The 26,290-nt window shown below is 46.2% G+C and overlaps 1 protein-coding gene across 2 annotated transcripts; it reads left to right on the top strand.

The window, feature by feature from the left end:
* The first annotated feature begins 5,923 nt into the window (after positions 1-5,923).
* On the top strand, positions 5,924-23,086 carry Tspan16 (tetraspanin 16). 2 transcript variants are annotated; one of them, XM_027955101.1, is made up of 7 exons: positions 5,924-5,992; positions 7,991-8,188; positions 11,002-11,076; positions 12,819-12,926; positions 15,243-15,395; positions 18,665-18,748; positions 23,039-23,086. In XM_027955101.1, exons 1-7 carry the CDS (start codon positions 5,924-5,926, stop codon positions 23,084-23,086), a joined length of 735 nt encoding a protein of 244 aa, XP_027810902.1. The 2 variants fall into 2 exon arrangements, with proteins under 2 accessions (XP_027810902.1, XP_027810903.1); XM_027955102.1 differs by lacking the exon at positions 11,002-11,076.
* Positions 23,087-26,290: the final 3,204 nt, after the last annotated feature.

Genomic DNA, 26,290 nt, shown 5'->3' with positions numbered 1-26,290 from the left:
GTGTAATTTGGCAGTTCAAGTTCACAAATAAGTCTTCCTTCTTTTTATTCAAAACACTGTGGATTCAATGGCTCTGCTGATTTCAATGGCTCAGGATTTTTTATAGAAGTTAAAAATACTTTCTGCAACCAACTGCAAGCCTGAGACAGCGTACTGCAAGTTTTCAGAGGTTGATAAAAAGGTGGATGGGTGTACTGTGTCCTTCTCCAACCTTCATGCCCAGCTGGTGAATGGCCCCGGATCCTGGGTCTCAGCACTCTGAGCCTCTAAGTGATGAAAGAGACACATGTCAGCACTTGAGTCATGGTCTGGGAAGCTGCCAGCAAATCTACTTGGGAAATTCACATTATAACAGGAGTTAAACGATGAGGAGACACACTTGGTTCAAATCTCACCTCTGCCACTTGTTCACTCAATGAGCTGAGGCAGGTGATACATCCCCTCTGGCCTCAGTTTTCTCATCTATAAAAAGGGCATAAAACACAGTAGTACCACCTTTATCCATGGTTTTATTTTCTATCGCTTCAGTTACCCGAGGCCAACAACAATCTAAAAATATTAAACAGAAAATCCCTGAAACACTGCACAGATTTTAAATTGCATGTCATTCTGAGTAGCATAATGCAATCTCACACAGTCCTATCCTGAATGTGAATCATCCCTTTGTCCAGGGTATACACAGTAAGTGCTCAATAAATGCTTGACCAATGAACAAATTAATTCAATGACCAATCTTCTGCATCTTCTGATTATTATTGAAATCTTCTGCCTCGTCATGAGAAGCCATCACCCAGTCAAGCTTTGAGCATTTAATCTGTGAGGTTGGGACTATAGCAGCCTCTCCTATCTCTGCTACCCACCCGAGAGTCACTTAGTCATCTGGATTATCAGGTCAGATGTGGCAGTACAACAGTGCTTGGTGTTCAAGTAACACTTATTTTACTTAATAATGGCCCCAACGTGCAAGAGTGGTGATGCTGGAGTTTCAATATGCCAAAGAGAAGCCTAAAAGTTCTGCCTGTAAGTAAAATGGTGAAGGTTTATCACAGGTGCATAGATAAAGGGGGAAAATAGTATATGTAGGATTCAGTACTATCTGCAGCTTCAGGAAGTCAGTGTATATTGGAACCTATACCCATGGATAAGACATTTTGACATTTTGGCTACTGCTATGTTGCTATAAACAAGGGGCATAGGGTGTACAGGTATTTGTTTCAGTACCTGTTGACAATTATTTTAGTTAAGAATTTTACATGCATATTCTCAGCTTCTGGGTATTTCTCTCTTTAAACGGATCATTCCATACTTAACCAGTTCCTTTCAAAAGATAGTTATATTGTTTCCAATCATTCAACAACTCAAACTAGTTTTAAGGGCTGGTGTTGGCAGAACAATATCCTGCTGCCTGTTTTGTAAATAAAAAGTTTAATGCTGCAAAACACATTTTATTGCAACATAGCCACACCTGTTTATTTACATGGTTTCTTTTTAATTTTTTTTTTAGTTGTAGAGGGACACAATGCCTTTATTTTATTTATTTAAATTTGTGTATTGCTGAGGATGGAACCCAGTGCCCCACACATGCCAGGCAAATGCTCTACCACTGAGCCACAACCCCAGCTCCCCAGCTGGCCGCATCTAGACAGACATGGTATAGCCTGCAGAGCCAAACTGTTTATACTTGGCACCGTCCAGAAAAAGTTTACCAACTCTTGACCTATATGCATTTAAATAAATCTGTAGTAGAAATTCCCAGGATAAATCCTGCCCACAAGCTTTAAAATGTTCCCATTGCAGTTATTATAGGTCCTCCAGAGACATGAGAGTGCAAAAATCCCTGGAAGTTGTTTAGGAGATTTTCAAGGGTGCTACACTGAGACCCCCGTGGAGGAGCCTTGACATTCCTGGGACCAGCCGCCTGGCTAAAGCAGGAAATTCTGTACAGCGCCCCTCATGCTAACAAGAGCAGAAGCCCCCTCAAGAAGCTCACCCTCATCCATTGGACTGGCAGCCACTTACTTGCTGCTACCCGGACCCTCATCAGGACATCCTTCCTCCTGGCTACCAGCCCCCCACTTCTGCAGGGTCCACACCCTGAGGCCCTCTGCTCTGTGTGGCTCATGGCTGCCTGGGCATACCTTGTGGGTGAGTATTTTGAATATTATCAAGGATCTCTTGGTACTCCATGATTTCGCTCCTCTCCTTTCCAGAAGCCAAAAGTAGCTCAAAGGAGTAGAAATTCTTGATCTTTTGTAGTAACAATGAGATTCTGGGAGAACAGTGAGTGTCCCAACAGGACAGGGGCCTCCAGGTCACCCCTCAGTGCCTCTCAGCAGAACCTCAGAACACAGAGCATAAGTCAGAATAGAAGTATGCAGAAACAAATGGAATTTTTTAAAAGTCTAATTTAAAAAATCCTTAATTGGGGCTGGGGATGTGGCTCAAGCGGTAGTGCGCTCGCCTGGCATGCGTGCGGCCCGGGTTTGATCCTCAGAATCACATACAAAGATGTTGTGTCCGCCGAAAATTAAAAAATATATATTAAAAAATTCTCTCTCTCTTAAAAAAATCCTTAATTATGAAAATGCTATTTCCTTTTCCACTTGGTAGCAGTGTTTGCCATCATCATCTTTTACTGTCCCATCAAAGACTTCCATTTGGTGCTGCCTTCTGGTGATGCTTTTGTACCCATTTCCATTGAAGGATGAGGTGCGTGGCCTGGGCACTCCCAGAGCAAATGACTGATGCTAAGAACCTATACAAGCCTCAGAAAAGAGAGGCACCTTTGTGTGCTCCAGACCTTTCTGATGGGTTCTGATGTGTCACCTTCTTTCCCAATGATTGTTAGCAAAATAACCTAAGTCACAAAATTCCCTTTGTCAGGTGTGGATCCGGTTTTGTGGCACCTAAACACAAACATCGCTGCTGCAAATTTGACATGAGCAATCCACCAGCTGAATTGAAGTGCAAGCTTAGGTGATTTTCTTTTCAGGGGAGGGGTTTACCCCGGATTGAACTCAGGGGCACTCAACCACTGAGCCACATCCCCAACCCTATTTTGTATTTTATTTAGAGACAGAGTCTCCCTGAGTTGCTTAGAGTCTTGCCATCGCTAAGACTGGCTTTGAACTTGCAATCCTCCTGTCTTAGCTGGGATTACAGGCGTGCACCACCACGCCCTGCAATACATGAATTTAAGGAAAGTCTGCACACCAACATGGGTTACTGACATAAATGCCCTGTGTGGACATGTATTTTCATTTGAGACATTCTATTTTCTTGGAAATCATGCTTTTTAAAAAGATCTAAAATGTAAAGGAGCCAGGCTCAGTGTTGCAGATCTGTAATCCCAGTCACTGGGGAGGCTGTCAGGAGAATCACAAGCTCAATGCCAACTTCAGTGACTTAGCAAAAGGAAACAGACATTACTTTCATAATTAAGGATTTTTTTTAAGAGAGAGAGAATTTTTTTCCTTTACCCTTTTTTTTAGTACTTATTTTTTAATTCTCGGGGGACACAACATCTTTATTTTATTTTTATGTGGTGCTGAGGAACCCAGTGCCCCTCTCATGGTTACCACTTGAGTCATATCCCCAGCCCAAGGATTTTTTTTTTTACTAGATTAAAGAAAAAAATCCATTTGTTTTCCCATGTTTACCTGAGCAAATCGGTGATATCCTACCTCAAAATAAAAAGGGCTGTGGTGTATTTCAATGGTAAAATACCATAGGTTCCATTTCCAGTATCAAAAATAAGAAGAAGGAGGAGGAGGAGGAGGAGGAGGAGGAGGAGGAGGAGGAGGAGGAGGAGGAGGAGACGACCAAGCATGGGGAGAAATAAGCATCTCAACATATCTTAAGTTCTGTTAGTAAAGATACATTGGAGGCTGAGGCTGTAGATCAGTGGTAGAGTGCTTGCCTAGTGTATGTTGGGGGCCTTGGGGTCCAATCTCCAGCAAAGGGAAAGAATGATACATCGGAGTGGCTCTTCTATTATTTCTACAATAGCATTTAAAGATCCTCCTAATACTTTTGTAGTGACACTCCAAGGATACCGTTTTCTAGAATCTGAACTGCTACAAACAAATTGTTCTGGTTTCCTCCACGCTTTTTGCCAAATGTCTTGCATTTGTAATTTGCCAGATGCCTGCACAATCCCTCGGTAGTCATCAATTCAGTGGGTGTGCATTGGGATTTGGAACCCGCGGTGCAGGAGAGTTGTCTCGGCTTGGTTTCTTTAGGCTGACCAACCAAGCGGTAGCTCTGGATGGCCAGGGCATAGCTGCATGTTTGGCGGGGAGACACCAGAGTCTGGGCGCTGCACTGCCTGGCCAGGGCCCAAAGGGGCTTGCAGAGGCGCCCCAGCAGCGGCACTTTACTGCCGCGCTCCCGCTGATCGCCGCCAGGGGACGCGCGAGGCCGGGAGCTGAGCGACGGCTTTGCAGTGATTCCGGGGCGGGGCCGCACGGGGGCGGGGCTTAGAGGGAAGGGGCTGGCCCAGAGCCGGGCTTCTGAGGGGCGGGCCACCCGCCGCGCGCTCAATCCTCGTTTGCTGCAAGTTTCCTCCTCTCACTGCTCCGACGTCCAGTCCTTGCGGCCCTCTGCCATCCTTTGCACCGCCACTTCACCCACGCTCCTCTGCGTCCCCCTCCTTTCCAGTCTCCTTTGCACCTGCCTCCCCGTTCCCGGCCTCGAGCCCCCTCTTCGCGGGCTTTAAACCCTCTTTCCCAGGCCTCCTTTGCACTCTACAAGTTCGCAGGTTCCTTTGCACCCCCCATTCTCCTGCCCTCAGCCCCTAGTTCAGGCTCATTTCAAATGATCTTTCAGAGAAAGGCGTGGGCCAGGGCGGAGACAGTGACTCCTCCACGAACATCTAGTCCAGTTCCACGTTCAAGAATCGGAAGACTTGACAAAGGAACATGGAAGTAGTTAAAGTGTAAATTGTTTCCGCCCCTTTGAGCCGCACCCTTCCCCAAACCCAGCCACCCAGGACCTGGACACAGATACACTCCAGCCCAGGGCAGGACAGAAAGGGACCAGCCTGGGGTAGGATGTGTCTGGCCCAGGGTGGGGAAGCCAGGTGGACTAGGTGCCGCAGGAGCTGCTTTCTGTGCACATGCAGAAATGCCACTACATCTCTGTCATCATCAAGAAAAGGCAGTGACCTGTGGCACAGAGCTCAAGGGCAACTGAGCAGAGCAGACCTCAAAGGGGTTCTGTGCTTCATAGGTTCCTGCCTTCATGTCACCCTTGAGACTTCAAAGCTCAGCCTTCATCCTGCTTCCTGTGAGGCCTCAGGCAGGATCCTTGGCCTCTCAGGCCTTGGAGAAGAATGGGTGAAGCATGGGCAGGGCCTCGGAGGGCCCAGGGACTTGCACCTTGATCCCTGCACTGTGTGTAGTCTCTTGATTCATTCATTCCACTGGTGGTTTCTTGAGTACCTACTGAACCAGGCTTTGGGGACACAGTTGTGAATAGGACATCCAGATGCCTGTTCTTTTGGAGACCCCAGTCTACTGCGGATGTCAATTACACAATGCTCTGTGTTGAGCACTTTACCCATAGGACCCTGGTGGCATCCGGTGGGGTGGGGGGGTGCCAAAGAGGAACTGCATGGCTTTTTACCCAATCCTAGTGTGGCTATTTGGAGAATGAGAAGCCCACAGGGGACAGCATGGGGAACCGGTTTCCCTGATACTGTGAGCCTTGCTCCAGCTTCTGATTGTGATGTGACAAAGGCTTATCAGTGAGGCGGGGCAGCTGCCAGGCAACCCTGGGAGATGATCGGGCAGCCAGGAAACAGAGGGGCAGAGTAAGTGAACTCCGTGCCCCTACCCCAGTCCTCTGACATCTTGAGAAACAGTAGCCCAGAGGTGTAGGAAGATGCTGACTTAAACGTCCCGGGCACCCCAGTCTGGCCAACATGGCTGAAATACACACTCCATATTCTTCCTTGAAGAAAACGTTATCTTTACTGAATGGCTTCGTGACTGTAAGTATGTCACAACTCAGGCTCTGGGACTTTTCAGCCCTTCCTCCACGTCCAGGTCCCTGAAAGACAGAAATAAGTTGATCCAAATTGGCATTCAGATCTGTGATCCCCGGGGAAGCAGGAGAGATGTAGGGCAGGCTGTTGGGGAGCTGGCACATTGGAAACAGGTGAAGGCTTGGATCGACTCAGAGCTGGTGAAATTAGCACAGATGCACGTGATCTTGGGGACTGCAGATCTGTGATGAAAGGCTCAGCTCTGAACCGAATCCTGCAGAAAATAATTTTTTTTTTTTGGAGGGGGGAAGACCAGGAGGGAATGATTAATTTCTTTTCATTCTCTGCTTTTTTGGTGCTGGGGATTGAAGCCAGGACCTCATGCATGCTAAGCACACACGACCACTGAGCTACATCCGAGCCCCTTATTTTCTTGATCTTTCAATTTTTTCAAAACATTTTTTTCTTACTGTAAAATAACCCAAAGTGTGCATTGTTAGAAAAGTAATTGTGTTCATTGTAAAATAGGGTAGAGAAAAGTTGCCAAGAAGGAGAAGCAAATTAGATATCACTTCTCATCTTGACAACGGTATTGTAATATTTTGATGGGAATTCAATGCATCAATGCATTTGAAAGGCTTAGCCTGTCAGGGAGTTGTCATTCTAGAAATACCATCGTCATCTTTAAATCCTTCCAGACTTTTCCATATATCTTTAAAAAACAGTAGACAAACATGTAACGTTGCTTTACAATCCACCTTAAAACATCAACAAAAACAAACAAAAAATGCCATATTAAGGGGTTGGAGATGTAGCTCATTGGTAGAGCACCTCCCTAGAATGAGCAAGGCAGACAAAAAGAAAACACATGAAAGCATTAAAAATAGCTTTCTGAAGCCAGGTATGTGGCACACGCCAGTGGCTCGGGAGGCTGAGGCAAGAGGATTGCAAGTTCAAAGCCAGCCTCAGCAATTTAGTGAGGCCTGTATCTAAATAAAATATTTAAAGGGGCTAGGGGGCTGGGGATATAGCTCATTGGTAGAGTTCTTGCCTCACATGCACAAGGCCCTGGGTTCAATCCCCAGCACCACCAAAAAAAAAAAAGTGGGGGGGCTAGGGACATGACTCAGTGGGTAAGCGCCCCCATGTTCAATCCCTGGTATAAATATATAAAAACAGCTTTCTGTGTCAGTCAACATGCTCATACAACAGGGATCAGTAAGCCACAGCCTGGCCTGCTATAAAGTGCTTTGGGGGCACAGCCAAACTGCTTACTTGTAGACTGTGTGCAGATTGCTCCTTTCAAATGACATGAGCAGAACTGAGTAGTTTTAAAAGACATATTAAGATCTGTCATGGCCATCATATCTGTGGATTCTCAGAAACAAATTGCCCATCCCTGTCCTACAACATAACTATCCAGGATCCCTATGCAGGATTCCACCATGATTCACTCACCCCATCTGAGGTACTGGTTGCTTCAGTTATTTTAATGTTCTATTTCCATTAAAAAACACTGTAACAAATATCCCTGTGTCTCTTGAGACACAACTATGACTATTTTCCTTATGCTGGGTACCTAGGAATGGAATTTCTGGATAAAGCCTTAAAAGGTAAAAATTTTAGGACTGGGTTGTGGCTTAGTGGAAGAGCACTTGCCTAGCATGTGTGAGGCACTAGGTTCGATTCTCAGCACTACGTATCAATAAATAAAATAAAAGTCCACTGATAACTAAAAGAATATTTTTAAAAAAAGATAAAAAATTTTAAGGTTGTAAGTTGTAGAGTTTCCTTCCACCTCCCTCCCCAACCACAAAGTGTGTTGCCTGGTGACAACTTATGAAAACCTTTCTACATCATCACCAGCTCTGAGTATTATCATTTTTAAAAACATGTTTGCTGCTTTTATTGGCCTGTGTTTCCTTCTATCTGATCTCAGGAAAAATTTTATCTGTATACACCTCAAAGACCACTCCCCCCACCATTCTTATTTCTGTTCTAAAGGTGTCTGGCATAATCCTCATTGGCCTGGGCCTCAATGTCAAGTATGGAGAGGCCACCCTGACGAGGGTCCTTGGATTGTCTTCTGCATACCTCTTTCACTTTGGTTACCTGTGCCTGGTCATAGGCTGCATCGCGGTACTGCTTGGCCTCGCGGGGTGGTATGGATCTACGAAAGAAAGCAGAAGCACTCTCTTTTTTGTAAGTTGGATCGGCACACAGACCCCCAAATGGCCCACGCCGTGTACGAATCCTTCATTATCTGTCTGACAAACACCTTTGCTTAGTGTCCCCTATTTCAACTGTGTTTGGGATGTCTTGCTTCATGGCAACAGATGCACCCATCTTTCCCTTTAGGATATACCTTGTCCTAAATTCCTCCGATCCCCAAGGTTGTAAATTTTATTTGTCTGGTTTTTCTTCAAAAAATCTTGCTTTCTCATTTTTAGTTATTTAGAGTTTGTATGTGTGGTGTGAGGTAGGGATCTGATTTCTCTCTCTCTCTCTCTCTCTCTCTCTCTCTCTCTCTCTCTCTCACACACACACACACACACACACACTCACACACACCCCAGTGAGATACTGTCCCATGCGTTGAGTGGCCCAGGCAGTCTTCCCGGTCACACTTGGATCAGTTCTGCTGTGTTCCGTTGGTCCATGTGCCTGTCTTTTGCTGACAGAGAGCCGTTGTAATCCTCTTACCTGTACAAGTTTATGGAGTAGGAACATTTCAGGTATGATTGTGCAGATGGCCTGCCACTCATTCGCACAGCCAGCTTGAGTTAGCATCTCTCCAGATGAGGCTCTCAGCTTCCCCATTTCCATTTCATCTCGGATGCGCCCCCTAGAAGTCCGCCTGAGCAGATTGTCCCACCTAGGTTTAATCTGTCGCTAGCATATTGCTCTCCTTCTTCCACTGCGTGACTGCGAAACACTGGTTATTTTATTTGGGGGGAATTTTCAGGGAGATGCTTAGTCTAGTCGCTTCTCAGAGCACAGATAACTGACTGTTAGAAGCACCCCTGGGCCTCGCTAAGATGGGTCTCTCAATTCCTTCCTTCCTTCTTTCCTTATCTTCTCCCCTCCCTCCTTCCCGCCTTCCTTCTTCCAGTGCTGGGATTTGAACCCTGCATGCTAGCTCTACCACTGAGCCACACTCCCAGCTCCCCCATTTTCTCTCAATGACCTCATTCCACAAATCAACAGGCTCCGCGCCTGCAAAATTTCATTTTCGCTCCATAGTGAAGAAGTGGGCACTGTTTTATCCTTTGTTTGACTTAAAAGCATTCAAGTTCCTCTGTTTTCCACCCCCATTAGCCTGTCAGTAAATTCCATTAGCTTGACCCTCAGGATACGTCCCTGTCCTTGGAAAGCCTCCTGAGACTTTTGTTTCTGGGGAAACAAAAATCTTTGGGGTGGCGTCGGATGGCCTCAACGCCAAGGCTCCAACGCGCCCTCTGGTGGCCGAGGGCGGAACAGCGTGTGGGGGCGAGGAGGCTGGACCCTGTCGCGTGGGCAGACTAAGGGCGGGTTCTAAAGGTGGAGCCAGGAGGACTTGGAGACTCCCGGGTGTCTGTCTTCTGGACGTCTCCACCACCCAGAGGCAGGGACATATTATTAGTTGTTACCAGCTGTTACCTGTGTCATTTAGCAGGGCTCCTGCAGCTGCTAAACCCTGCACCTGTGTAGGCTTTGTGCACTGTGGGAACCAGGACACGTGTCCACTGTGCTTTCCTGCCTCTCCTTGTCAAGGCCAGAGAAGCCCTGCCGGTGGCCAGTCTGGCGACTCAAAGCATGGGTTATCAAATAGATGTTTAATAATAGTAGCAATAATAACAGTGGATACAGATGGGAATAGATGGATGGGAAGCCAGGAGCTGAGCTTACTTGACCCCCGTGTGTCCTCAAGGTGGGTTACAGACCCCAGTGAAGCCCCCTGAGCTGGCCCCACTGCCACTTGTACCGTTAGGGAAACGGAATGCCCCAAGGAGAAAGGGGATTCTCTGAGATGGGTGACAGCAGCATTTCCCATTGCTCTCTACCAGGCATGTGAATTTTATCAGAAAGTTAATTCAGCAAATGTTACTTCCCCGGGGCTCCAACTGACCTGGCATCAGCAACTTCCCTGAGTCCTTGTCTAAAATTTGTCACCCTTGCACCCCCCTCCAGTGCTGGGGATGGAACCCAAGGCCTCCCACGTGCCAGGCAAGCACTCTACCACTGAGCTACCTGGCCCAGCCGCCCTCTTCAAGTTTTATTTTTATTTTTTAACTTTTACAAGTATATTTTTAGATGAACACAATACCTTTATTTTGTTTATCTATTTTTATGTGGTGCTGAGGATGGAACCCAGGGCTTCACACGGGGGAGGCAAGAACTCTACCGCTGAGCCACAACCCCAGCCCCCTCGACAATTTTTGAGACAGAATCTGCTCTCAGTTGCTCAGGCGGGCCTCGAACTCAGGGTTCTCCTGCCTCAGCTTCCAAGTAGATGGGTTTACAGATGGAGCCAGGGTGCCCAGCGGATCCTTTTCTTTTTTTAGAGAATTTTAATATTTATTTTTTAGTTTTTGGCGGACACAACATCTTTGTTTGTATGTGGTGCTGAGGATCGAACCCGGGCCACACGCATGCCAGGCGAGCGCGCTACCGCTTGAGCCACATCCCCAGCCCCAGCCAGCGGATCCTTTTCATTGTTCCTCTGCCTCTCCCCTGAGCTTGCTCTCTGCACAGCCGGCTTTAAGGTCTCCTCTTAAGCCTTCCCCAAAAGGGGTCCAGCTAGCAGCTCCCCCAAATGCCCCACTGCTAGCATCCTTGACCCCCCTCCCCAACATGCAGAAAAGTGACTTGGGAGAAATAAAACCCACCAGCCTCCCGTCCCCCACCCAGGTGTGAATTCTCCCAAACTGGAGCATGACAGAGGTCTGGGATGGGAGGTGGGGTGGGGGCACACAGCCCCCCCGGATGTGGCAGAATAGGCTCCCAGCCCCACATCGTCCCCATCTGCCTTCCAGTGTTTCCTGCTCATGATTATCATTCTCATCCTGGAAATCACGGCGGCTGCTGTGGTCCTCGCTCTCTTCCGCATGGTAAGTCCCAAGTGGCTTCTCCTGCTCCATTTCTGAATGGAACAGAAAAGGATAGAAGCCCCGCCCCCCGGGGGGCACCCACACTGGGTACCGGCCCCTAGATGGCAGAGATCCGCTGATGGAGGGATTTGTGGGTCCCTTGGACGGGACGTGCCTCCAGAGATGAGGCGCAAAGTTAAAAATTTCCCTTCCTAAAGGTCACAAGAAGCCTGCCGAGATCATTTCAGACCAGGTCTCCTGTGTTTGGTGCAGGGAAAGAGGGAGATCGGAAAAAAAGCACTCCTTGTTGGGTTTTGAAAAAATGTTCAGAACAGAGGATTATTTTTGCAAAACTCGTCAAAATAACAAAAGCCTGGGCACGTGCACCCCACAGTCTTGTTTCTGGGAATTACCCAAGGATTTATTTGCTTAGGTGCAGAGTGACATATGTCATACTGGGGTGTGCAGAAGATTGGGAACAGCTAGGCGCAGGGTGTGGGCCTGTAATCCCAGCTGCTCTCAGGCTGATGCAGAAGCATTGCAAACTCCAGACCAGTCTGGACAATTTAGCCAGTACCACACCAGGGCTTGTGACACTGGAGATTGAACACACAGCGAGATTGCAAACAGCCCAGGGGCTTAGGTGAGTTACAAGACATCCGCATACTGAAGTCCTGTGCTCCCAGAAACAAGGAAGGAGGTAGCTGTCTGTGCCCGAGATGGGAGGTTCTCTAGGACAGAACACTGTCTTCATTAGCAGTCCCCCAGGAAGATTCAAAGGCATGTGATTTATTGAGAGGCGATACCAGGAAGCACTTACAGGAGACAGGAGAAGTAAATTGGGAAAGGAAAAATAGCCCATAAAGGGCTTGGTCCTACTAGGGAGGCCTGGGACACACGGTAGAACATGCATCTAAGTTATTTCACTCCAGGGGCGAGGGAGCCAGGGTATTGATCCACCAACTCCATTCAGCCGCTGGTGCTGGGCAGGCGGCTCACAGGGAGCCTAGTCAAAGAGGCCACCAAGAACCTGCCCTTGCTGACAGTTGGAGGCCCGACCAGTGTGCACAGAAATGACAGGGCACCGAGAACACCTGCTACTCTTGTTAGAGCAGCCAGATGCAGAACAGTGACAGCAGTTTCAAACCAGGAGAAAAATAATGAAAATATCCTCGGCTTTGACACACATCCAATATCTCTTTGGGGACACAGGAAACAGGAATAGTCATCGACATGAAGTGGGAGGAACTCTGGCTGGGAGAAAGAGGTGGGAGGTAGACACTTTTCATGATCTCCCCTTCTGGGCTTTGTCAGTTTTGAAGATGGGACTGGATCGCCTCTTTTGGGGAAAAGAAAAAAAAAAAAAGTAAACCTTTATTTAAATAATCAAAAAATTAAGTTTCTCCCCTCACATGTGCCGAGAGGGATTTGGTTGGTGAGGATGAGACTCGGTTCTTGAATCAAGTTAGAGCCAAGCTGTGGGTGTAGCAGCTTGTGGGCGATTGGAAAGAGCAGATGATTCAAGTTCATTAGTGATGGGTACAACCAGATGCGCGTGGCTGCAGACCCACGCTCTGCCGTGTGTCCCCCTCCCCAACGGGCACCATGACAGCCTGAATGTGTCCCCCTCTAGCACAGACCCAGGAACCAAGGGTAAGAAAAGAGGAGATCCCCCTTCTCCTCTCTACCCATAAGAAACAAACCCCCTCCATGGACCACCCTTGCCTTTTTGTGTGCTTATTGTCTCCGGTCTCATCTGCAAGGTTCGAGAAGTGGCCTTGGAGCACACCTTCATGACTCTGAGGAAGAATTACAGAGGTTACAACGAGCCAGATGACTATTCTGAACAGTGGAACTTGGTCATGGAGAAGGTGAGGTTCTCTTTAAAAAAAAAATGTGGTAAAATGTATGCTACATAAAATTTACCATTTTTGAGCATATAGGTCAGTGGCATGAAAGTCCATTCAATTCCATCCCTCTCCAGAACTTTCCATCTTCCCAAGCTGAAGCTCGGTCCTCGTTAAACACAGACTTCCCATTCTCCCTCCCCACCAGCTCCCTACCCACCCCCCATTCTACTTTCTGCTTTCTGGTGACTCTGGGGACTTCCTGGGAGTGGCACCATGCAGTGGTTCTCACCTTCTGTGACTGGCTTATTTTGCGGGACATAATTTTAAGGTTCATTCATACTGTAGCCTGTGTCAGAATTTCCTTTTCAAGGCCAAATCAATTTGTTTATCCATTCATCCAGCAGTGGACACTGAGGTCACTCCTGCCTTCTGGCTACCAGGAATAAAAGGCCATTACCGACACAGTTGTACAGGTATCTGTCCAAGTCCCTGCTTTTACCTGGAAATGGAGTTGCTGGATCATATGGCAATTCTTTGTTTCATTAATTATTTTTCCACCAGGGGCATTGTGCATGCTAGACAAGTGCCAAATCCACAGCTCTTTTTATTTTTTATTTTGACTCAGAAGTTTGCTAAGTTGCTGAGGCTGGCCTTGAACTTGCAATCCTCCTGCCTCAGCCTCCCGAGGTGCTGGGATTATAGGTGCTGTTCCCGGCACTGTGTCTAATTTCTTGAGGAATTACCAGACCCCGCCACAGCAGCCACGCGTTTTTCATTCCTATCAGCAATACACATGAAATCCAATTTCTGTGCATCCTTGCCAACACTTGCTGGGCAACATATTCTAAGTTGTTGTTGTTTTTTTTAATGAATATATAATCATGATCCCAATAGGCATGAGGTGGTGAGACTCCCATCTTGTCCCTTGGTATTTAAGGAGCAGTTCTTGGGCCAAGTGGCTGAGGACAGTCTCTGGAAGGGAAAAGCCATCTCCTATTTCAGGTTGCACTTTTTTTTTTTTTTTTTTTTTGGTGGTGTTGGGGATTGAACCCAGGGCCTTGTGCCTGCGAGGCTCTACCAACTGAGCTATATCCCCAGCCCTCAGGTTGCATTTTACATCTACGTCAAGTGCAGGAGCTGACAGTCAAGGTCAGGCTGTGGAGCAGGTGTGGAATGGGGAACAGAACTTGTCCACCTCCCGGCTTTGGCTTTTCAAACTCGAGATGGTGGAAGATGATTCTCATTCATTCATCCAATCCTTGGACTAATATTCATTGAGCATCTATTATGTGAAAGGCACTGATTGGGGCTCTGGGAACACAATAAGTCATTTTAAAAATCCTGTTCTGTTCATGATACTTGAATGGGGAGATGGACGAGAAAACAATAAGAAACAATATCAAGGGTGATAAGTTGCATTTAAAAAAAGCAAGGAAGGAAGTGGGATTGTAGCTCAGTGGTAGAGTACCTGCCTGGCATGTGTGAGGCACTGGGTTCGATTCTCAGCCCCACATATAAATAAATAAATAAAGGTCTATCAACAACTTAAAAAATATATATTTAAAACAAAAAGTGCTAACATTCATCCAAGGTTTGGATCAATGGCACCAACAGACTTGATGCAAGGTTGCTGCAAACCTTCAATTTGTTTAACAAGCAAACAAACAGTGCCTGTTAAGCACAATAAAGTAAGACACAATACATTTAGTCATTCTCGTTATCTGGAGATGATTTAAATTATACAGGAGGATGTGTGTAGGTTCTATGTAAACTTCCCTATTGAATATAAGGTACTTGAGCATCTGTGGATTTTAGTACCTCTCGGTGGGGTGGGGTGGCGGGAACCACCTATCTCCTAGAGATACCAAGGGACGACTCTACTGAGATGGAGGGGCTCTTTGTTATAGCCACATAACTGAGCCCAGCCTGACTGATCCAGGTTAGAAAGGGTGGTCAGGAAAAGCTTTCCTGAGAAGGGACCTTTGAACAGAGACCTGAATGAAGTAAGGGAGGGAACCAGCAGATATTTGAAGAAGAGCATTCCAAAAAAAAAAGGAACAGCCTATGCAAGCCCTGGAGGCTGGGGCTTGCTAGGAGTTTTTGAGGAACAGTGAAGAAATCAGTAAAGTGAGTAAAGGGGAGGCCGTGAGGAGGCGGGCTGTGCAGGGCCTCGGCCTCGGAGGCAGGGAAGGCTCCGAGCCGCCGCCGGTGGTGTCGCAGCATTCAGCAGACAGCCCTGGACTGTGATTTGCAGTGGTGACTGCGATGTCTACTGTTGTTATTGTTTTATTATTTGAAGGAGAGTCTTCAGTATGTCCTCTTCTGCTCTCTGTGCAGTTAAAGTGCTGTGGGGTGAATAACTACACGGATTTTTCTGGCTCTTCCTTTGAAATGACAACTGGTCACACCTACCCCAGGGGCTGCTGCATATCCATAGGAGCTGCAGCCTGTGACGGGCATACAGTGTCCAAAGATGTCATCCACCAGAAGGTAACTCCAGTTTCAATTGTGTTGCTTCCACAGGCCCAAAGGGCTGGTGACTTTTCTCTCCTGTGGTCCTGGGGATGGAACCCAAGGGAGCTCTACCACTGGAACACACCCCCCGGTCCTTCTGATTGTATTTTGAGAGAGGGTCTCACTAAGTTAGTTGCCCAGGCTGGCCTCAAAATTGTGGTCCTCCTGCCTCAGCCTCCTGAGTAGTTGGGATCACAGGAGTGTGTCACATGTCCCAGCCTGCTGGCTGTTGACTTTCTAAAAATTGCTTATTTGTGGGGACCCTAGCAAAGGGGATGAGGGAGAGAGAAATCAATGTTCATTGAGTGTTTGATCCCCCCATTTTCTTTTTGGTGCCAGGGATTGAACCCAGGGGTACTTAACCCCTGAATAACATTCCCAGCCCTTTTTATTTAGAAACAGGGTCTCACTGAGTTGCTGAGGCTGGCTTTGAACTTGCGATCCTCCTTCCTTAGGCTCCTGAGCCACTGGGATTACAGGCGTGCTCCACCGTGTCAGGTTCAGCTCCTTTTAATAGTAGAATCTTGAGGAGCATATTACTCAGTTTTCCTTGCTGTAACAAAATATCTGAGATAATCAATTTAAAAAGAGGAATGGTTTATTCTGGCTCACACTTTCAGAGGTTTCAGTCAATTGGCCCCATTATTTTTGGGCCTGTAGCAAGGCAGCACACCACGGCGAGAGTGTGTGGCACAGAAAGCCTGTTCACCTCGTGGATGGATGAAAAGGAGAGAGGAAAAGCCCAGGGTCCCACAGTCCCCTTCAAGGAAGCCCGCCCCCCCATGACCTAAACATTCCCATTAGGCCCCACCTCTTAATGGTTCCATCATCTTCCAATAGTGCCACATGGGAGCACGACTTTAACACATGGGTTTTGAAGAATGTTCTAAATCCAAACTATAGCAGGAGGTTCAAGTTACCTTTTCCACTTCATAGGGGAGATTGAGGTCCAGGAAGGGAATGTGAGTAGTTCAAAGCCACATGGCTTCGACAAAGTTGGGATCTGAATCCACATCATCTCAAGTCTGGGGCATTTTGCCTACTCTACAGAAAGCTGAAGCTGCAGAGTCATGATAAAAATATGATAATCCTAGTGATAGTATTGGCCAGCCATGTGACCAAGCCCTCACTGAGGCTGTTTATATATATATATATATATATATAAATAAAACAAGATATATATATATATCTTGGCACTGTTAGTTATTTAGTTATTTCTGAGTGCACTTTACATATGAATGGAAGGGCTTTGTTACATACGTAATCAGCACCTTCTCAGCCCTTCACATGGATTTTCTCTCTCATCTCTCACAATAACCTCATGAGATGTGAGTATGATAGTTTTTTTTTTTCATTTTATAGATGAGGAAACTGAGGCTCAGAGAGGTTAGGAGACCAGTCAAAGTGGGAGGCCTCACACCTGTTAGGTGAGCACCCAACCAATGAGCCACACCCCAGACTAATCACATCACCTCTCCAGTTGAAGATCACACCCTTTTATATATATATAATTTATTTATTTATTTTAGTTATTGACGGACACAACATCTTTGTTTGTATGTGGTGCTGAGGATCGAACCCGGGCCGCACGCATGCCAGGCAAGCGCGTTACCGCTTGAGCCACATCCCCAGCCCCCCTTTTTTGTTTTGTGATTAAGGAAACTGAGGTACAGAGGTACCAATAGTCAGGGGTGGTGCACCTGGATTTCAAACCCTACCCTCAGATCCCCACAAGGGGACAAACATGGGGCCCTTCTTTAAGGGAGGAAATAAGAATCATCCATCCCTCCACACCAATGGCTCCTGCTATGAGCCAGGTCTTATGGAGAATCAGCTGGGCTGACTGCCAGGCTGGGGCCTCAGAGGTAGTCTTGGGGCCACACACTGGCCACTGGACTCTGAACAACCTGCCTATCACATCCTCTCCTCCCATTTTCTTCCTTCCTCACCCCACTGCAGCCACAGTGATGTTCTTACACCTGCTCAAAAAACATTAGGCACTGTCCTGCCTCAGGGCCTTTGTACATGCTGTTCCTTCTGCCTGGAATGCTGTCCCCCCAGATATCTTCCTCTCTCATTTCTTTCCACGCTGTGTTCAAATGCCCCTTCCAGGTGAGGCTGTTCCTGACCTCTATATTAAAAGGATCCCCCTCCCACCATCACACTGTCCCATACCCTGTTTCAGTGGCCTCCCGGCATTTGTAGCCACTGGGCAGCATCATCAAGTTGCTTGTCACCCCTGTTGAAATGTCAGCCCCACGAAGGCAGGAATTTTATGTCTTTTATACACTGCTGTGTTGTCAGTGTCCAGGTCATTTCCTGGCACACAGTAGGCACTTAATAAATACCTATTATTGAAAGCATGGGGTGCTGGACAGGGACAACTGCAAGCTCAAGGAAGCTCAGTCCTCCAAAGGCAAGACGTTCCAGGGGCCTTGAAAGGGGAGCGCTCAGTGACAGCAGAAAAGGAAGGGTAAACCCCTCCTCCACCTCAGGGTGACTTGCCCTGCCCCCTACTGTGTTCTCCTAACCCCTCTGAGCCTCATAAAACTATAGCACCCACCTCATGAGGTTATATGAGAGATGAATGAGAAGATACATATAAAGGGCTGAGAAGGTGCTGAATATATATGTAATAAAGCCCTTCTGTTCTTATGTAAAAAGCACTCAGAAATAACTAACAGGAGCTGGAGGCATAGCTCAATGAGACTCAGGGTGCAATCTTTGGCACCATGAAGAAAAATAAAGAAAAGAAAAATAAAAAGGAAAAGCAAAGAAGGAAAGAAGAAAGGAAGGAAAGAAGGAAGGAAGGAAGGTTGGTTCTTTGCTGTGTGTCAGGCCACTGCCATACTTCATGTAGATTCTTTGTTTTACTCCCCACAAAAAATCTTACAAGGCAGAATCTGTCAGTCCCGTTTATTGGTGGGATAGCAGAGGCACAAAGAGGTGGAATGACCTCTCCAAGGTCACACAGCTCTATTCTAGGACAAGTGGCCACAGGTAATCACAGGAGTTGAACACGGGCAGTTGAACACGGTGTGGCCCACACAGGACGGTGTGATGAGGAGGCCAGGGAAGATGCTGGGCTGGAGGGGGACATCAGAGGGGGAAGGAGCCAAGGCACTAAGGATCTGTCCCCCTCTCCTCTCAAGAGGCATGTGAACCACCCAAGGAGTGGTGGGATGGAGGCCCAGAGTCCGGGTCCCTAACCGGCTCCTCCCTGCTTTGGTATTTGCACCCCCCAGGGCTGTTTCCACAAGCTCCTGAAGATAACCCAGACCCAGAGCTTTACCCTGAGTGGGTTCTCCCTGGGGGCAGCAGTGATACAGGTAAGACCTGACCTCTCTGAAGGTCCCCCCCCACCCGCCCCGCCACCCCCGTACTGAGGGTTGAACTCAGGGATGCTTTACCACAAAGCCACATCCCAGCCCTTTTTATTTTTTATTTTGAGAGGGGCTTTTACGAAATTGCTCAGGGCCTTGCTCAGTTGCTGAGGTTGACTTTGAACTTGTGATCTTCCTGCCTCAGCCTCCCATGTTGCTGGGATTACAGGCCTGCGCCATCATGTGGGACCACATCAAGCCCCTACAGTGGCTGAACGCTGTTCTCATCAAGGGTGGGAGGGGCCATAGTAGGGAACAAAGGACAAAAATCTCTCCCAGGTGGAGCTGACGGTCACATGACTATTTCTGTTGGATACTGGCTGCAGGCAGGGACGTAGCGCGGTGGTAGAGCTCTTGTCTAGCGTGTGCGGACCCCGGGGTTCCATCCCCAGCACTTCAAAAACAAGACAAAAGGCAAGAAAGAAAAAGAAAATTGGCTATAAGGGGGACGTCACGAGAGCGCTGGGGCCTCTCTTCTTCTTCTTCTTCCTCTTCCTCCTCCTCTTCTTCTTCTTCTTCGAATTTTTAATATTTATTTTTTAGTTTTTGGTGGACACGACATCTTTGTTTGTATGTGGTGCTAAGGATCGAACCCGGGCCGCACACATGCCAGGCCAGCGCGCTACCGCTTGAGCCACATCCCCAGCCCGGGACATGTCTTCTTGACCTCTTTCCTGGTGGGGGTCCCATGGGTCCAAGAGCGGAGACCCTGGACTTGGCCCTGGGTGCACCACTCACTAGCTGTATGAGGCCGTGGCCTCCTCTCATGGGTTGGGAGGCACCGATGAGGTGAAATTCAAAGGCTTTGCGTGATGCCCTGCATGAACTGATTCCGGAAGGTTCTCCTCAGTTCTAGAGAGACCTTGTTTAGTGTTGTCACAAGGCAGTGGCTGTAAGGGGATGTGTACTCCATACTTCACTAGAGAGGCCTTCAGGCCACTCACCGTGGAGACACTATGTACAAGGGCTTTTCTGACTCCTGAGCCCTGTCTGAAGAGCTCTTTGACATGGACAGTCGTCCTAGTCTGTTTTCTATTGCTAGCTAAGAATCCTTAAGGCTGGATATTAGGGTTTGGATTTGGAATGTCCCCCAGAGGCCCTTGTGGTAAAGGATTGGTCACCAGTCTGTGCTATTACTGGGAGATGACGAGACCTTCAATGTGTGGGCCCTCCCCTGGTGCAGTGGTGTATACCTGTGATTCCAGTGGCCAGGGGAGGATGAGGCAGGAGGGTGGTAAGTTCAAGGCCAGCCTCATCAACTTAACAAGACCCTGTCTCAAAATAAAAAAATTTTTAAAAGCTGGGGATGTGGCTCAGTGGTTAAACCCCCTGGATTCAATCCCCAGTACTCCCCACTTAAAAAAATAATATTAACTGAGAAGAAGTAGAAATCTGATTTCTAGAGTTGCCAAATTGTTGCCAAGTCATGTGTGTGTGTGTGTGTGTGGTGGGGGCGTTTGTTACTGGGGATCAAATCCAGAGCCATTCACATTCTGATCATGTGCTGTAATCCTGAGGGACACCCCCAGCCCAGGTATGATTTTTTTAAAAGAAGTAAATAGAAATTTTGGAATCAACAAATACAATTAAAATGAAAACTTCACTATAGGGATTCAGAAACAAATTTAAATTGGCAGAAGAAAGTATCAGTGAACTTGAAGCTGGATCAACTGAAATTATTTAGTCTGAGGGACAGAAAGAAAAATTAACAGAGCTTCAGGGCCTATGGGACACCATCAAAAAGGCCAACATATGTGCACCAGGAGTCTCCGAAGGGGAGAAGAAAAAGGTGGCAACCAGACAGTCTCCACATTAAGAATCTATGATCCAAGAAGTTGGATGAACTCCAAGTAGAACAGGCTCCCAGAGATCCACACCTACACACTGTGTAAGAAGGCAGGACGGGAGGCGCATCTCAGGGGTAGAGCGTGTGCTTAGCATGAGTGAAGCCCTGGGTTCAACCCTGAGTGTCCGAAACGGAACACAGACAAAAATCCAAGCAAAACCAAAGAAAGAAAGAAAGAGGGTCACAACTCATTTGTCATGAGAAATTATGGAGGACAAAAGGTAGTAAATTGCATATTTAAATGCTAGAAGAAATTCTGTCAACTAAGAATTCAATAACCAGCAAAATTACCCTTCACACATGATAGAGAACTTAAGACGTTCCCAGGTCAACCAAAACCAAGGAAAGCAGTCATAGCAGACCCGCCCCACGGAAATCCTAAAGGGTATCCCCAAGGCCAAAATGAAGGACAAAAGATACTGACCTGTTAAATCCCATGTTGTGATTCTGTGACTATTTCAAAGACATTGACACAAGTTCATTAAAAGAGATGGGAAATAATAACCTCATACTTGTGTATGTTATTATGTCAATTATATCATTATAATTATATTACTATATATGATATATAATTATATATCCATAATGACATACTATATTTAAAATTTTATACGTGTTCCATATCTTGGACAATGAGACCAAATAGGTTAATATGAATCCTCTCCCAGAATAAAAATTAGAAAAACAATGTAAAAAGTATTTTTTACTCAAAGTTGTCTACTTGTACTTAATTTAAAAGACAACTGCAGCCGAGCATGGTGGTGGGTACCTATAGTCCAATTAATCAGAAGGCCAAAGTAGGAGGATCACTTGTGCCCAGGAATTCAGGGACAGACTTGGCAATATAACAAGACCTTCTGTCAAAAATCTAATTAATCAATCAACTAATTAAAAAGACAACTGTGGGGACTGGGATTGTGGCTCAGTGGTTGAGCACTTGCCTTGCACATATGAAGCACTCGGTTCGATCCTCAGCACCACATAAAAATAAATAAAGGTATTATGTCCATCTGCAATAAAAAATTTTTAAAAAGACAACTGTCTTTTTAAAAAAAATTATGCTAATATACTTGTATATAAATAGTATATTTGTATGAAAATAATACTACAAAAGAAGATAGAATAAGGCTATAAAGGAGCATGTATTTTGTATGTTATTAGTTTGCCACAAATCCAAACTACATTGCAAAAATTAAGATTTTTAACTGTATTCCCTAAGGCAACCACTAAGAAATAATTTTAAAATATTGTAAAATAAGTGAGGGAATTAAGATAGTACATTAGAATATATCTAATGCAAAAGAAGTTCATGATGAAAGAATAGAAAGTCAAACCACAGGGCAAATGAAAACAAATTAGAAAGTAGCAGATAGATATCCTACTTTATCAGCAATTCCATTAAATGTAAAAGGACTAAACATTCTGATCAGAGACAGAGATTGGAAGGATGGATTTAAAATTCTGATCAATCTATATTCAGTGTACAAGAAACACTTTAGATTCAAAGTCACAAATGTTTTGAAAATAAAAGGGTGGGAAAAGATGTACCATGTCAACAGTACTCTATATATAACATAGAGCTGCATGGCTACACTAATATCAGACCAAAAAAAGTTACTAGAGACAAAAAGGGACATTTCATAATGATAAAAGGGTCAGTGCTTATGGAAGTCATTATAATTACAAACATTATATATATATATAATGTTTATATATATATATATATATATATATATATATATATATATATATATATGTGTGTGTGTGTGTGTGTAAAACAAACAAAAAGACATTAATATAAACACACATGCACCTCAAAATGGAACTCCAAAATACATGACGCAAAAAATGGTGGAATTGATGGGGGAGTATGATAGACAAGTCAGCAGTAGTTGTTGGAGATTTTTATGCCACACTTTTAATGATGGGGAGAACAACTAGGAAGAAGATCCACAAGAAACCAGGGGCGGCCGTCTGTCCACAGTGTGCATGTGGAGAGCTCAGGATGGGCAGAAGAGAGGCGGTCAAAGAACACCCCTAACCCCACTTCTCCTGCCCTCCCCTATCTCCTGCCTGTGCTTCCTAGTGGCCAGACCTCACAGGAAGTCAGAGGCAGAAGAGCCTGGAAATCAGGAATCAGAAGAGCACACATAAGATCTGAGCAAAGTAAAGGCTCGGTGACTCACAGGCACCATGACAAGGCCTACGCCCTGTACCCACTGCTGGGTCCCTGTGTCAACAGGACCAACGCGGCTTTAACTTGGCCCAGACAGACCTGCAGCCCCATGTAAACTTCTGCCTCGGGAGGTTCCCCCTACTCCATGACTCCAGTTTGGGCTGGTTTCGGGGTCTCCAGCAAGACCTCAGTGTTTCTTTCCTCTCCATCCCAGTTGCCGGGAATCCTTGCCACCCTGCTGCTCTTCATCAAGCTGGGCTGACACCAGACCATGGAGAAGACCGGAAACGTGGGCCCGCCTGGCTTCTGGAGATTGGGACTCATTTTTATTTCTCTGTGGCCCTCACTGCTTTCGGGAGCAAGACTGATAATAAAGAATTCAGAAAACCCCCATCCATCCCGACTCTTCTCCTCAGTGCCGTTTCTCATACCAGCTAACGATGACTTTAGCTTGAAATACCCGAACCGGATGGGGTATGAGTCCTTTTATTGTTACAATAATGAAAAGCCCGAGGTGGGTACTTTAAGGAAGAGAATTCTATTTAGCTTCGTTTGGGAGCCAGAAAGTCCAAACAGCCTAGTGCCAGCTCTGGTGAGGGTTTCCTTGGCTTTATTACCTTATGACAGAGGGAACCACAGTGCTAGGAGCTGAATAAAAGAGGGAAACGTTATGTAGACGGACAGGAAGCCAGGTTACAGGGGTGGAGCCAGGCTTGAAATCTCCCACTAGGCCCCACCTCTTAAAGGACCACCACACTGCTCAAAGCACCACCCTGCTGACACAGCTCCTGGCGTATGCGCCTTTGGAGCACAAACCACATTCAAACTATAGCAGATGTCACGTCCTTCTTTCTCTCACAATTTTCCTGTTTACTCTGTGAAAAAATCTGGAACATTTATAGCGGTCAAGAGACTCAGTCCAAAGAAACCCCCAAAGAATCAATGGCGTAACAGTTTTAACATATTTGTTTTATTTATCCTGTTTTTTAATTTATTTTTATGTTTATTATTTATTTTTGTGGTACTAGGGATTGAACCCAGGGACAATCTACCACTGTGCTACATCCTTAGCCCTTTTGATCTTTTATTTTGAGACAGGGTCTTGCTATGCTGCCCAGAGTGTCCTCTAACTTCCTGCCTTGGCCTTCTGAGTTACTGGGGTCACAGGCAAGTGCCACTGCACCTGGCTCATCTATTTTTATTTTTTGTGGTGCTGAGGATTGAACCCAAGGGCCTCCTACAAGTGTTCTGCCGCTGAACTGCATGCCCGCTCCTTTTTACTTTTTATCATGAGGCAGGGTCTCGCTAAGTAGCTCAAGCTGGCTTCAAACTTGCGATCCTGCTGCCTTAGCCTCCTGAGTTGCTGGGATTACAGGTGTAAGCCACCACACCTGGCATTGCATTGTTGTCATTATTATTTGCAGTGCTGGGGATAGAACCCTGGGCACTCTACTAATGAACTACACCCTCAGGACTTCATTCATATATAAATCATAATTTATACATTTATGTAAATTTTATATTTACAATGTAATATTTTGATATGTAGATCCTTTTTTTTGGTAACAGATTGAATCCAGGGATGCTGAAATACTGAGCCACATTCCCAGTTCTTTTAGTTGTAAATGGACACAATACCTTTAGTTATTTTATTTATTTATGTGGTGCTGAGGATTGATCCCAGTGCCTCTCACATGTTAGGCAAGTGCTCCACCATTGGGCCCCAGGCCCAGCCCTTGATATATATATATATATATCTTATTGAGGAAAAAAATAAATAAACTTAGTTTCTTGGGGGGCAGGTACTGGAGATTGAACTCAGGGGCCCTCAAACACTGAGCCACATTCTCAGCCCTATTTTGTATTTAGAGACAGGGTCTCAGTTTATTAGTGCCTCTCTGTTGCTGAGGCTGGTTATGAACTTGCGTTCTTCCTGCCTCAGTCTCCCAAGCTGCTGAGGTTACAGGCATGTGCCACGGCACCCAGCATAAACCTTCTAGTTATACTTGCTCTTAATTAATTTAGAAATCACTAATTTTAGCTGGGTGTGGTGGCGCATGCCTGTAATCCCAGCTGCTGCAGACACCGAGGCCAGAGGATCACAAGTTCAAGACCAGCCTCAGCAAATTTGTACAACCCTCACCAACTTAGTGAAACCCTGTCTCAAAATTTTAAAAAATAAAAAGGGATGGGAATGTGACCTGGTGATAAAGCCCCTCTGGGTTCCATCCCGGGTACCAAAAACAAAACAAAGAGCCCCACTAATTTTGGAGGTCCCACAGCTGGGCAATACATTGTTGGTCTCGCACCAGCTCTGCTGTAGATGAGGTCTCTGAGTGTGAGCCACGATGATGAAAGTTGCCTAGGTTTCTCTTCTGGGACCTGAAGATCAATTTGGCTGAAAACATTCACCCTTCATTTGGGCCTGCAGGTATCCCGTGGGTGGGTGACTGGAATAAGACGAAAAGGCAGGTCGCGAATCCTTTGTGCCATAAGCTTTTTTTTTTTTTTTTCTTTTCCTCCATCACCCCTCCCCCCTGTTGCCTTAACTTTTGAGTTAGATGTCCTCCCTCTGCAGGTGGACACGCTGAACCTTTGAGAAATGCTTCATCCATAACCATAACACAGGGTTAACTTGACCTTGACTTGCCAGTCTGTCTCCCGGCCCCAACCCTGCAGGTAAAGGCATCCATCAAACTCAAGGGCCACTTCCGGAAATACCAGACCATAAAAGGAGTGAAAAGAGGTGGCACCCGAGTTCCTGGAAGCTCTCTGCCCCTTCCCAGAAGAGACACGAATATTCCTCCCCCTCATTAGCCTGTCCCTCTCCCTCCTCTTCCTTTCCCTGATCTGGACCCCCTGGGCCCTTCAGCGTGGAGAGGTGGACGTGTGAGCAAAGCCCCCTCTTCTTCATTGTGTGGCCACTGAATAAGGCCTTTCTTTGTCCCCAGCTCTCCTCTCTTGGACGCTGGTTGTTCTTGGGAGGAGCCTCGGAACCTGGGCTCAGTAACGTGCGTGATTAAGTCATATCCCATATCCCTATCCCGTCACCTCGCTTACAAACTCTATTTTTGTGGTGAGACATTTTGATGGGTTATTTTAAAACAAATCCCAGGCAATGTCATTTTCCCCTTCATCCTTCAGTAGATATCTCTAAAAATATATTCATTTGTGTTCACAACCAGAATGCCATTATCACACCTACGACAATTCCTTGGAATCACTTAATACCTGGGCCATCATCGAATTTTCCTGATTAGCTTAAAAATGTCTTTTTATACTGAGTGTCTTTGAATCAAGATCCAAACAAGCTCCACACATCGGTTTGATTGTCACGTCTCTGGGAGTTGTTCTAGCCCAGCAATCCTCAAATTGGAGCATGCATTAGACTCTTCTGGATGGCTTGTAAAAACTGGGTACCTTCTGACTCAGGGGATCTGGGAGAGGGCCAAGAATCTGAATTTCT

The sequence above is a fragment of the Marmota flaviventris genome, chromosome 1, assembly GCF_047511675.1.
Source record: "Marmota flaviventris isolate mMarFla1 chromosome 1, mMarFla1.hap1, whole genome shotgun sequence".
In the NCBI taxonomy this organism is placed as follows: domain Eukaryota; kingdom Metazoa; phylum Chordata; class Mammalia; order Rodentia; family Sciuridae; genus Marmota; species Marmota flaviventris.
This window is presented reverse-complemented; position numbering and strand designations above follow the sequence as displayed.